A 13,899-nucleotide genomic window follows, 5' to 3' on the forward strand; every position below is an offset into this window, starting at 1 on the left:
CAAAGCATTCCATGGACAGAAAACATGTGGCTTGGCTTTGTCAGACCTCCTACAGAGACCCTTTTCACGAGAAAAGAGTTCCAGGGCCAATGTGCAGTCCAGATGATGAGTACTGATGACTGTTTTTACTAGGAAAGCTTCTGCACACGCAGTGTGCTGCTAAGCCTTTTTAATGGGTTCTCTTTTTAATCCACAGAATAGTCCCGAAGCAGGAACTATCATCCCCACTTTCCCGACAAGGAAGAAAGGCCCAGAGAGGTTAAATAGTTTGCCCCAGGTCACACAGCTGGGATTCAAACCCAGGTTTTTCGGAATCCAGGGCCCCACTTCCTAAACACTACCTTCCTCATTAATTAAATGTTGGATTTTCTAAAACTTGATCACCCTCTTGCTACTTCCCTTTGCTTCTATTTTGAAAAATTTCCAACTTCTGGAAAAGTTTATAGAATAGTACAAATAAACACACACATGCCCTTCACTTAGATTTATCAATTGTTGATAGGTACCTGCGTTTGCTTCCTATCTCACTGTACCCACCCACACACACAATTTCGTTTTGTGAATCATTCCAAAGCTGTGGCCCATGTGATCCTTTATCCCTAAATACTTCAGCCTGCACTTCCTAAGAATGACATCGCCCACAGAACCACGCCATCATCACAACCGAAAAATGTAATATTGACCTCACTTTTATTATCTAATCACAACGCGAGGCAAATTTTTCCAACTTTACACAAAATGTCCTTTAAAGCTACTCACCCACCCCAAGTTCAGGATCCAACCCAGGCTGACGACTGCCATGCCTCTTTCCTTTCAGTAATCTAGAACAGCACCCTTGGCCAGAAGAGTAACGCCCATTTTTGGGGTCTGACACGCCAGCCACATTTATAAAAATTTCAAGTCAGCTGTCTTCTAGAATGTCCCACATTCTGGATTTGTCTTTCACAGTCTTTATTATTTATGCTATTTTCTCATTTTCGCCAGGATGAGGCATATGACAGTGAGTGGGCCATCAGCAAAAATAAGGCACCAGAGAGAACTTTCCAGAACTGACAGGAAGGACAAGACTATCATTGGTCTTGCAAGCGAAGCAAATCTGTGAACTCACATTGTCACAGACTTACAATCAAACCACGTAACTTGCCTGGGGAGCTTCATGACACTCTTGGTGGAAATGAATCTCTAGGCCATCTGATGAACAGACAGGGACTTCCGCCTGGCCTGAAAGCTCTCACCTATAAGGGCACTGGGACGAGGAACAAAGCGTGACAGGAAGTGGAGACTGCTGCAGGGTCGGAGATGACACTCACACTCATAGTCACCGACAAACAAAAGGATAATAAAGAAGGGGACTTGGTCCAGAACTCAAACATGGACGGAGAATTTGGAGCACGGTTTCCACACGCGGGCTCTGGGGGTCTAGTAACTGCCCACAGCAGCATGTGTTCTGCAGAAGGAGTGGTCTTTAGGTGGGGGGCACAGGCAGAGCAAAGGCCATGAGGTGGGGACATGCCTGGTGGGAGAGCAAGGAGGCAGAGAAGGCCAGGGGGTGCCGGACGATGCTCAGCTCGCTAAGTCGCCATAAAGGTAGAGACTTTTTAGTCAGAGCGGGATGGATGCCACTTGGAGTGAGGGACGGCCGTGATCTGACACGTTTTAAGAGCATGACACGGGACACTGCGTGGAGAATTAACTGTAGGGAACAAGGCAGAAGCAAGTGCCTGGCTAAGAGGCTGTTCCAACAATCCAGGTGAAAGATGATGGCAGCGCCAACCACGTTCTCAGGGGCAGGGCTGGGAGCGACGGTCAGACCCGGATGTATTTGCAGGGAACGGCTGACTAGGTATGCTGACCAACTGGAAGTCGAGTTCAAGAGAAAGAAGAGAGCCCAGGATGAGCCCAAGGGTTTTGCCACCAGGATGGAGCTGCCACCAACTGAGAGGTGGGAAGGCTGGGGGAGGCAGGTGTGTGGGGGAGACCGTGTTCCACCGTGTTCGTGGAAGAGTGAGACGCTGAGCAGGCAGCTGGGTCCTCAGGTCTGGGGGTACGTGGGGGCTCACGGCTGGAGACAGAGGGAGCTGGCGAAAAGGGTGCATGCCCACAAGAGGCAGCCGATTGCCACCTGGGGGCATGGCGGCTTGGTGGGGCCAGAATGTCCCATTTGCAAAGGGATAGATGTCTGGGTTTGCACAATAAAATATCCCGATTTTAAAATGTTGACAACAGATATAAAATTTGCTCGCAAACATTTTATCAGCTACCAAACTACATCTGCGGACCTACCTGCCTGACGGCCAGTAGTTTGCAACCTCTATACACACCTTACTGCCCTGCCTTACAATAACCCTGTAAATGTGGGCATGGCTACTCCTATTGTCAACGAGGGAACTGAGGCTCAGAGAACTGAATCGATTAGTTCAAGGTCACACAGGGAAGAAGAGCACGGCTGGGATCCAGATGCCAGGCCTGTCTCCTCCTACGTCTGTACTTTTCTGGGATCCACGGCTTCCACCATACCCTAAGCCCCTTCTGAAAGAGGCAGGTCCTGGGCTAGAACCAGCCAGAAGGAGAGCAGGGGGAAGGTCCACAGCCACCAGCCTTGCCAGGGGATGAGCACAACTGAAACAGTATTATTGTTAACGATTAGTCTCAAAGAAATGATGGCTCAGGTTCCAGGGCACAAACTAGATCAAACAGGACGGGCCTCCTGCAATCAAGAGTCCCTGCACCCAGGCCATAGAGTAGAATGCAGCAGCACTCGAAGGACATTCACTGGAGCAAAGCAGGGTGTGTGAGCAACATGCCAGCACCACCTTTTGGGCACTTCTGCAGGACGAATCTTGCATGCTTGGCCTCCCAGGGGAGCGCCCATCACTCCCTTTCCCCATAACTCCATAAACCTCCTCTTCAGCTGAGGCCAGAGGGGGCCCTCTTAGGTAAAAATCTGATCATGTCACCCAGTTAAAACTCCTCTCACTGTTCTGAGGATAAAACCCAAACCCTTGCTGCGTCTCTAAGGGCGATCTCCTCAGCCTTATCTCACCACCACTTTCCCTCTCTCCTGCCCTGCCCTCTGGCCACACTGCTGGTTTTCATCTTCCTCAACTCCAGGTCGGCCCCAGGGCCTTTGCTTCTCCCAGGTCCCTTCCTGGCACCCACATCCACATCCAGCCCTCAGGTGGGTCATGGCTCCTCCAGAAGCCTCCTTGGGCTCCGGGCAGGTCAAGCCCCACTACCTGCTCCCACCGCACTCAGCACAGTGGCATGTGACTTTGGGCTATGTGATGCGTGATCACCTCCCGCCACAGACTGAATTAGAAAAGACAGGGACGATGCGCCTGAGTCAGCAGCACACAGTGTATTCTCAGCTGTGACATGTGATCCGTGTAATAAAAAGTCAACAACAAGACAGGGACGCTGGCTTTTGCTCTTGTCACTGGCCTGCACTTGACTTTATTTTAAACTCCCTATTAAGACACAGTCTGTGGGCCTACAGCTCCACTGCTGTTTCTTGGAAAGACTGTCCCTCGTTTTGAAACACTGTCCTGCTTATTTATCTGGCAGTAATGGTGCCCTTTCTTTTATGAAATGATAGTTCATAAATGCTTTCTTTTTAATATGACTACTTGGTGAAATAAAAAGTTGGCAATCCTATCCCCAGAGGCTTTGCTGGGTTTTATTTCTGTCTTGGCGTTTCACTGGGCTGTGAAGTCCCCAAGTCCGGGAACCACTGCTCTCCACCACGGTGGCTATTTTCCAGGCCCCCAGACTCTGGCAAGTGTGTCCAGCCTGGTGAGGAATCAGACCTAGAGCACCGAGACCTGCTTCTTTGGGGACCTCTCTCTGGGGGTCTGGGCCTCCTCACGGACCCCTCCCCCTAGGATTCTAACCAGCTGCTACAAAGCTCCTGTGAGGAACAGCCATCTTGGTTATAACAGAGCAGAAGTAGAAGTGCCACCGACTGTGGAATGGCTGCATGAGACGTCTCAGTCAACACTAAACATGGGACTGCTGAAATCTGTGAGCTAGAGTGGAGAACCACTTCTGAGGTAGCTGAGAAGAGGTTTACAACCCACTCTGGACATCTCGGCCAAGCCGCCTTCCGGCACCTCTCACCTGGTCACCCAACTAACCTCGGCATCTTCCGTTCGGAACCAGCTCCTCCTCCAGGGCTGGCCCTCGGATTACGTTATCACTGTCCCCCAAACTCTTGCTGCCCGGATTGTCCCCAAACTCAGAACCCAGAGTCAAGCTAGATGTCCAGCATCACCATGGCAGATCAGCTGCAAAATGCTGTCCCCAGGCTGTGTCCCCATCCCCCTTCCCCCACTGTCATTGGCCCCTGGCCACAACCTCCTAAATGGCCTCCCTGCAATCGTGCCAGGCACTGTTCTAGGCACTTCATACAGATTAACTCATTTCCTCCTCCCAACAACTCCCGTTTTACAGGTGAAGAAGCACCAAGAGATTAAGTTACTTGTCAAGGATCATACAGTGGCATGGGACAAAGCTGGGATTTCACTCCGGGCACCGTCATGCCGCCCCCACGCCCATGCTCACAGCCACTACGCTCCATAGTCTCTCGAGCCCTTTGACATGGCTCAAAGGCCTCTGCTGGGACCCTCGAACCTGGCAATTCTGGTTCAAGAACTTTCAGACAGCCGTCCCTGTGGGAACCTTCTGCTAGCTTCCCACTGCACTGGAATCGGGGCGTTCATCTCAGCCCCTCTCCCCCCTGCTCCTTATCTGCTCGCCACGCCAGCCTCCTTTAGGACCCTGGGATGCATCAAGCTCTCTCCCACCTTCTAGCCTCACCTCTGCCATCCCCTCTAACTAGCGGGCCTCATTTTTGCATTTTCTCATAGAATCTTCTGGTTCTTCCTTGCATGGCACCTCTCCGGAGAGGCCTTCCCTAACCAGCCTACAAGGTCTTTTCTCCTACTTTCTCTCCAGCATGGGACCCTGTTCATCACCTACACACAGCTATGTCAATCAACCCATGATGGTGCATTTACTTCCTTACCTTCCCCGCCCTTTACCCGCAACCAACTGGAACCATCATCAGAGCAGAGAGCAGGTCTGGCTTTAGCTTATGATCACATCCCAGCTCCCAGAACTGTCCTGTCATACAGCAGGCGCTCAGTAAGTAGGTGAATGAATGTATGAATCTCACTGAATGGGTTTCACAAACGGACTTAAACATCCGGATACATGCAGCCCATGGTCTGACTACAGTGATGTAAAGGTCACGTGTCCATGTGGGTAAGACTGGCAAGTTTCCTGAGGGTGCCTGCCTGCCTGGCATCTCCTTAGGGTGTTTGGATAACGGACGCATTTCCCCCGAGCGTGACTGCCTGTGCTATTTGGAAACAGGTCAGACACCTTTCCGAAGGCTCCAATCCGATCCAGGTGGAACCTGATTCCTTCTCGAAGCCTGCTGGTCCTCAGAGCACTGCTGGGGACTTTGATGGGACAGGAGGCCAGTCGGTGAATGCGCAGGACTGCCCTGCCCGGACAGGGTCCAGCTCCCTCTATCTCGGCCCAAGCAGCCAGAGCTATCTTTCTTAACCCCCTAAAGAGTGCCATCACACACGGATGCACTGGTTTGGGTATTTCAGGACACGTTCCTCAAAATGTTATTAAAGCACAAAACGCCCGCCCCATGTCACGCCACTGTGAGTTATATCTTGTTATTCAGCAGCTGCTGCAGGGCGACAGCCATTCTCCTTCACGGGGCACCTGCTCTGCGCCAAGCGTGGTGCTGTGTGCCACTTGTGCATGGGCCCATTTGATCATCCACAGACCTCGCAAAGCCTCTTAGAACCGTTTTAAAGGCAAGGCCATTGGGCCGCACAAGCATTCAGACCCCAAGCCAGGTCACAAGTCTGATCGTTCCAACTCCACCCGCGCCGAAAAAAATCCACTGCCAGTGGGCTAGGGAGGCAGAACACAGGAGACGGGGGAGCAAAGGCCCATGTCTGGGGGCGGCCCTCCCCCCTCCCTCGGCTGGAGAATCTCATGATTTGCAACCGTGGCAACCCATAAAGAAGAGTAACCAAAGTCCTTATCTGTTAGAGAGAGATCTTTACAGATGCAATAATATGAGTCTTCCATTCACGTTAAGATACTGGGGCGGGGGTGTATTTTAAAAAGGGAAATGGTGGGGCAGATCAAATGAGACTTAGCCAAAGGGTAGTAACTGTTGAAGCTGACGCCTGGGTCTATGGAGATTCATGTTCTCTCTAAAAAATCCAATCTGCTTTATCTGGTCTAGCCTATCTTCCCTTCCCCTCCCCCCTTCCTGCCCTGCCTCCCTCCCTTCCTTCCTTCACAGCTGCCAGTTTGTGACCTCTGCCCCATGCCACTTTCTTCTCTAGTGAAAACAAAACAGGCTTTAAGCACAGCTTGCTTCTTCCCAGCAGTGACTGCTTGCCTTTGAGCTCCTTCAGAAGCCACCCTGCCAGAGCACGCCCGCCACACCTGGAACACAGGCCTGCTGCTGGTCAGCAGACAGGTGAGAAGGCATCTGAGCACTCTCATGCTGCGGTTTCTTATCAAAGTGTGACGAATTCAGTAAATACACTCTAAGTCACCTCTTCCTGCTGTGCAGAGCCGACATTCCTGTAATCCTGTCAGACCCTATATCACCTTAGATAAAAGTTGACCAACCCCAAACATTTCTCCCTGAGTCAGCTTCCTTTTTAATTTTTTCTGGGGTCACGGAGACAAAAAGCTAAGCTCATAAGAAGTGTGCCGGCTTCTAATCATTCAGCAAATAAGAATGCCTTCACCTACATTACATGCTTCCTTCATCTTGAACACAAAGAAGGCGTTTGGTGAAACGCAAAGCATGCTAATTTTTCCCCAGTGGAGGGCGAGAAGCTCCAGCATTTAAAAACAATCACACACACAAAAAATGGGTCAACCACACATGCAGATCTTGTTCTAGTACCATGTGCTTGTAAAACTCCATAATTCCTAGTATTTTCTGGACCGCAGACGTAATTTGCAATCAGGTTGGGTAAAGAGAGACAGCCATTACTTTCTTAATGGCCAACTACCCAAAAAGGCTCAGGTAAGTGAGCTCAACTACCAATCCAATCAATTAAAATTGATAAGTGAAATACTTTTAACCTTTATTTCAGCAGGCCATTCCTGGGGGTGGAGGTGGGGGGGTGGGGAAGAAATGTGAATTCCCAGCATAAAAGTTAATTCCATTTCACGGATGCAAACATTCCTGCTGCCCTGATGGAATGGCCCTCTCTAAAGCAAGCTGTTTCCCTCTCTTTCCTTGAATCAAATCAGAGAAAGACTGGTTTATGGTTTTCTCCAGCCAGCTTCGATCAATGTCAACCCTTACAGAAATCCCTATGGCCGTTTCTCAAGGGTCAAAGGGTCAAAGAAGATGGGTAGAGAGCACAGAGGGGACGTAGCTTCTTTGCTCTTCCAACAAAGGGAAAAAGAACACAAACAGGAAGGGAGAAAAAGAAGCTAGACAACCAGGTAAACCACACTAATCATCTACTGAGCGTCTTGTGTGTCAGGCCACACGCTCTGCTCTTTCTATGCTTCACCTCCTTTAATTAGCAGGTGACACTGACTACAGTTTCCTGAGAAATTGTATGCGAGGCACGGTGCTTAGTCATGTTATATTTTGCTCAAGTGTCAAAACAACCCCATTACCTAAGGAAGACCATCCCCACGTTACAGGTGAGGAAACGGACACGTGGGGGTTTCTGGTGTCCTGAGGATGAAGCCAGCACCGAGGAAAGCAGAGCTATGAGATGGAGGTGGCATCTTCTTACTGACAGTGCTCGAGCACCAGGATCCAGCCATGCTTGAAGGTAGATTCCTGGACTTTCCAGGGACACCAGCCAACTCCCCTTTCCGCAAGACAGCTAAGTGACGTTTTCCGTCTCTTATAACCAGAGTCCTAATATACCACAATGCCTTTAAGAAAACCATCTTGCCAGCCCTATAGCAAATGGAGGAAAGAGGAAGGTACACAGACACGAGAAGGGTTACGGGAGCATGCCCAGCCTTCATAGTTGTCTCCTTTCAATCTCAGCCTCTTGTTGCAGAGGACGGCACAAAGGCACCGCACGGTTAAATAAGCAGCCCACGGTTTCGGGCTGAGCCTATGGTTCTCCAACCTCCAAAGCCTCATCTTTACCTAAACACTGGTGATTGGCATTTTTGAAAGCCTTTTTTTATTAGCAGTAGAATCCTTTAATCGCTGGAATTATACAGAAAAGCCTTCATACACCCCAAACCAGTCAAGCCAGTGCTGCCATGATTATATGGAGGGTAAGGGGCCCTGGAGCTTGAGGACCCCCAAACGCCCAGCACAGATCTTGCAGCGAGCTACCTGGACAGCGCCACCCGGTCTCTGGAAAGCAGAACCTGCAGGCTGACTTCCAAGTGCCCAGAATCTCGGGTCCTTTCTTCAGGTTTTGTGGGGCATGCACACTCCGTCAGCTCACGGTCCCAGACCAACCCCAGTACAAGAGGCAGGTCGCACCCCGCCCCTCGCAGTGCTGTGTGAGCCAGCATGGCAGGGTCCCCCCTGCTGAGACGCGGACGCCAACTCACTCAGATCTAGGACGTCGTCGGTTTTGATCAGATCCTCCTCCCGTGTCAGGGGCAACTGGGTCTCGGGCTCCCCTCGCAGTTGCAGTGACAGGGAACGAAGCATGAAGAATACCCGGATGGCCTAGACGGACAGTGCAGAGAGCAGAGAAGGGTAAGATTGCAGTCATTTCGGTGAGATGCTCCACACTGAGAAATCACACCATGAAGCTTGATTACAAAGAAGCAAACAAACAAAGAAAACCAAGCTCACGTCTCCCTCTCCCAGGATCGTGGTTCGCGATTCTGGTGTTTTCAGAGCAAGACGAAAAAAAAAAAAAAAAAAAAGAAAAATCAAAGAGGCCAGCCTCCTTGCAGTTATCTGTGGGTTTAGGTTTGGGCCACTGTACCTTGACTGAGCATCTGTCATTTGCCAGGACCTGTCCCCTAGCGTCAGGTTACCTTCATGACACCTCTGCTCAGCATGCAATGTCACTTTGCAGACAAGGCACTGACACCCAAGGAGGTGACATGACCTGCCCCAGGCCACACGTCTAGGGAGGGCTAGTACCAGGCCTCTTTCAATTGAACCAGCACGGAATTTGGAAATCCAAATCACGAGTGAGTGTTTCAAGGTCCCACCTCCTGAATGTGGGGGCAGGAAGCAGAAGGGGGGGATGCTTGTGGGGCTCAGAGCCAGCCAGATCCAAAAAAAACCTTACCCCTGCTCTTTTCTGGATGAGCCCCTTCCCCTTGGAAGCTCGGTCCCTTGGCCTTACAATGGGGTGTGCAACTTATGGGGCAGTAGGTCTGGCACCTGGCAGGTGTGCAGTGACGTCAGGGCCCTGGATGCCTGTCAGGCCTCCCTCCGCCGCCAGCTCCCTGGGGGCACAGTGGCTCCCTCAGCACCATGGGAGAGGTGTCTGGGAGGAATCCAGCATGGCCATCAGGCATTTCCAGAGAGCAGGAGAAAAGCAGAAACCCAAGCCCCAGAAGCCAGAGATGTTTCTGCAGAAAGCAGCCTTCACTTGGGGCCAGTTTGCCCAGGTGGCACCCTTCCCTTGAGTCCTAGGTTGGGGCTGCCTCTAGGTTACTGTCCCTGACTTGAGTTGACAGGCCTGCCTGAGGGCGTGCGCTGAGGGCAGCAGCTCCAGAGTCAGACCTACATGGTCTGCACTGGACTGCCAGCTCCACCCTGCTTGGCATAAACCTTGCCCTCCACGAGCTTCACTGTGTGCAATTGGAACAGTAGTCCCGACCTCCCTGGGCCGCTAGGAGGTTCTGAGATAATCCTGGGGGAGGAAGCAGCCAGCAAGGGTCCTATAAAGAGGCAGCTGTCCTTTACTCCAATCACTTAACAGCTGGGCACGGGGGAGGGCATGGGGACAAACCACTGTCGCCACTGGTGAGCCACACAGAGATGAATTCCAGCCCACTTTTGGGTCTTCTTGTTTATAGTTCTGAGGGCTACAGGCTTGGGAGAGGAGAGGCTGCCATTTATGTGACAAGGTGCCCCCTGAAACAAGGACGGGGCACAAATTACTGTCTGCAAAGAGCCAGGCTGGCACGGGCTCCTGACGACCCAGGCAGCAAGGATGCCCGTTGGCACGTCTAGCCCTAATTCTGCCTCGGTCTGGAAGGCCCCTGCGGGAGACCTCGGGCCACTTACTTAACGTAACGGACAAAACTAGAAGCACAATCCTACTTCCTGAACCTATTCTGAGTCCATGAATCCCCTCTGTCAACCATGTCACTAGAGAAAGATAAGCTTCTGTATTATAATATAGATGATGGTGGCATTTGGACTGATCTGACCTTCATTTTTTAAAGCGCACTCTTCATAAAGACTTCTGCGACAATCAGAAGAGTATGGTTTCTTTAAAAAAAAAAAATCAAAATAGCTTTTATTTAGTAAGCTCCTACTACTGTGTGCCAGGCAATGTGGGCACCTTATTGCCACGTAAAGATTTTACATGGGATGATGCTGAGAGGGGCAGAACGATACAGGCTCACGCAGCCAGCCGATGAGTGGCTGAGTTGAGGTTGGAACCCAGGAACGTCTGATACTGGTGTCACTTAACCAAGCACATGAGGACATTCAAATGCCCGTGCCAGCCCAAGCGCAGAAAAGAAGTGAGTGGGCACTTGAGCTATTCGGCAGTTTGAGCTCTCGGATAGGGAGCCATGACCTTGGAGATGAGGGAAAAAAGAGGAGGAAGGCCCATCACAGACAGGCCCGTGTTGACTGGATGCTTCATTTCTGTGACAAAAACACATTGCTCGGGGTGGGGGGGGGGGACCGGGGGGCGGGCGGGCGGTGTTCTGGAGGCAGAGAAACCAAGCAGGACGCTAGCTGGGGGACAAGGAGAGAAATGTGTGTAGCTTTCTACAGCCCATCACTCGGAAACTCAGAAACCGTCCAATACAAAAGGAGTTTGCAATCTGGCTCCTCATATAGACCTTTTTGGTAAAACATCTGCTTTTGCTCTGCAAGCAACAAATGGAAGATATTTCCAGGAATACAAAAATTAATAATAAAATGATTAAAAATATACAGCAGAATACAGAACATAGCAAATAAAAGCCCCAATAACACTTTTCCTGGTTCCTGCCCCAGCTCCTAAGAGAAGGAAGAGCGCATGAGACGCCCACACCCATGAACGTGAGGAGGGCAGATTCCCACAGCGCTGGTTGCTCCACCTGCGTGAAAGCTGGGCTCCGACGGGGTCTGCAGGCACTTTGAGCAGAGACTCAACCCCGAGAGTCCACAAAAGAAAGATAAGATAGTGGAGTAAGGACCATCAAATTCATTCCACCACCCTCTAAAACAATGACCACACCCTCTGTTTACTCACAGTCTGCTGGGTACAGGGGTGGGGAAGTGGGGGGGATGGCACTATGTCATCTCATTCAAGCCTCTTAATGACCTGTGTGGTTCCCATTTTACAGACAGGAAACCAAAGCCCAGAGATGGTAGGCAGCCTGCCCAAGAATGACTCAATTAATAATCGGACTCCAAAGTCTGTGTTCTTCCAACCACAGACTTTGTCTTCAACAGATTTAAGGCTTAGAACCTAGGCTTATACTGAGCGCTTTTCTTTACTTTGCTAAATAAACATGCAAAGTAAAAAGTATTGCTAAAAAAGAAAAAAGGAACCATTCTTCTTTCAGATGCTTCCACAGAATGCCAGGAAGACTGACTCTGGAAGAACAGATTAGACTTGGAAAGGGGTGATAGCTGACTAAACTCAAGTACCAAGAAGAGACGTTTCCAGTTTGCTTCCATGCACCTGGGAGCAAACTCTAGCGAGGAGCGAGCATCCTGGGAATAAATCCAATGAGTGGGGCAGGAGGACGACTTCAGAGTCACACAGACCTTGGCTCAACCTGGGGTCATGAGAATAACATGGATTCCCCGAGTCCAGGTTCAAGCTCTGGAAATGGGAACCCACCGCCGTTGATCACAGGCCCACCACGAACCTGCAATGAGACAGTGCCGGTGACACACCAAGCCCCGGGGCTGGCCCTGGATCAAATGCTCAATTGGAGCCCTCTCCCCTGCTTTCCCTGCTGCGTTTGCAAGCTGCTGAGTTTAGGCGACAGTCACTCAGGTTAGTAGCCCACCGAGGCCCCGGAAGTGGCTGTGTGAGTCAGTCATTCTGAAGAGTGCTGAAGCAGTTTAAAGTGGGCACAGCCCACTGGGAAAGCCATCTGGCACGATGTAGAAGGTCACACACACACACACACACACACACACACACACACACAAAATATTCATACCCTTTGAACCAGAAATTCCACTTCTGGGAACTTATCCTAAAGAAATAAGCCAAAAGAAAGAAAACACTGTATTCATGAAGCTGCTCATTATAATTTAGTTGAAAACAATGTAATACTGCAAGCAACCAAAATGTCTACCAGCAGGAGAGAATGCCTAAGTAACTTATGGCAGAAGTCACCAGATAAACTTTTATGCACGGGTAAGAAATCAGACTTACTAAAACTGTATTAGCACATGACAAACTTCTTGCTCTACAATGGAGAGAGAAGAGGGCGTGAGGGTAAAAGCCATGGTATGTTCTCCCTGCGACCATAAAAAGAAGTGTTTGCAAACAAAGAGGAAGGAGATACAAAAAATGCCTAAGTGTTGTTTGTTTAGGGTGATGAAATCATGGGAAATTCTTTTCCTCTACTTTCAAAACCTTCCGAGATGCTACTGTATTTTCTTTAATGTATAATACACATCCGAAAACTAAAGCAAAACATTCTGTGTCCTCAAGGTCAATGGCAATAAACACAAAAAACTGTTTGTGGTTTTACAAGGGAACAGGGAAACAGAATATAGGGATAAATAAAACTTTATGCAAATACATTTATTTCACAATGGCTTCAATATTACTACATAAAGACGACTAGTGGCTTACATTCAGATTTTGATATTCACTAAAAAAACTCCTCTTTTCTCTAGCATTAAGCTTCAGTAGATTAGGTCATTAAAGACCCCATTTCTTTCCCACCTAAGATGCTAACATGCTCCACCTCTGTTCAGTAAACACCTCTTAAGCACTTATTGTCTGCTAGGCACTGGGCTTGTCACCTCACAGTTGCTCTCTCTCCTATACTTTGGGCAAGAGCTGACAGGCGGACACACGAAGCTGAGGCTCAGGGAGGTTAAGTAACTTGCTCCAGGTCACACAGCTCTAGAGCTGGGATTCAACCTCAGTTGGTCTGACTCATGAGCCTGAATTCTTTCTTAACTGCTTCTCTCAACTGCCCCTACATGGGGTGGGTCCAGCCCGAGTCCGAGGTTCTGCTTGCATGCTCCCATCGGACCCCAGGAGCTCCAGTGACCCTCCTTTCAATAAGAATTTCCCTTCTCGGTCAGCTGCCATGGCTCAGTGGCACGCTTGCTGTTTTGGTCTTACATTATTTGTTCACTGTCTATTAAATCTTGGCCCCTAGAAAATGCTCAACAAATACGTCAAACAAAGGAATAAACAGTGTAATTTGCAAAATGCAAGAGGGAACAAATTACTTTATTGCCAGATGCGTCCCCGTGGCCCACAAGGCGCTGCCACCCTTGTCTCCTGTCCCTCCCCTTCACCCGCTCTGCTCTAGTTAGCCTACTCCGTCCCATCTTGGGGACTTTTTGCTCACTACTCCCTCTGTCTGGAGTGTGCCGCCTTTAATTCTTTGCACACTGGTTCCGTCTCACTCTTCAGTTTCAGCTCAGATGTCAACCTTGGCAGAGAAGCCCTTCCTGATCACGCTGTATCTAAAGTGGGGCTACCCCTTGACTTCCGAGCCGTGGCTGCAGTCTGATACCAAACT

General features: G+C 50.0%; 1 protein-coding gene across 11 annotated transcripts in view; it reads right to left on the reverse strand.

The window, feature by feature from the left end:
- Positions 1-13,899, reverse strand: part of CLEC16A (C-type lectin domain containing 16A) — a 189,967-nt gene that overhangs the window by 85,357 nt on the left and 90,711 nt on the right. For 6 of the 11 annotated variants that reach the window (XM_074323098.2, XM_074323101.2, XM_074323096.2 and 3 more), the window contains one exon: positions 8,593-8,713. In XM_074323098.2, the coding sequence (XP_074179199.1) occupies positions 8,593-8,713 (121 nt within the window). Of the gene's footprint in view, positions 1-8,592; positions 8,714-12,348; positions 12,385-13,899 lie in introns of all 11 variants that reach the window. The other 5 variants (XM_074323097.2, XM_074323095.2, XM_074323102.2 and 2 more) reach the window with 1 other exon arrangement.

Source organism: Rhinolophus sinicus, chromosome 10 (assembly GCF_057876585.1).
Source record: "Rhinolophus sinicus isolate RSI-liver-muscle chromosome 10, RSI-T2T, whole genome shotgun sequence".
Lineage (NCBI taxonomy): Eukaryota > Metazoa > Chordata > Mammalia > Chiroptera > Rhinolophidae > Rhinolophus > Rhinolophus sinicus.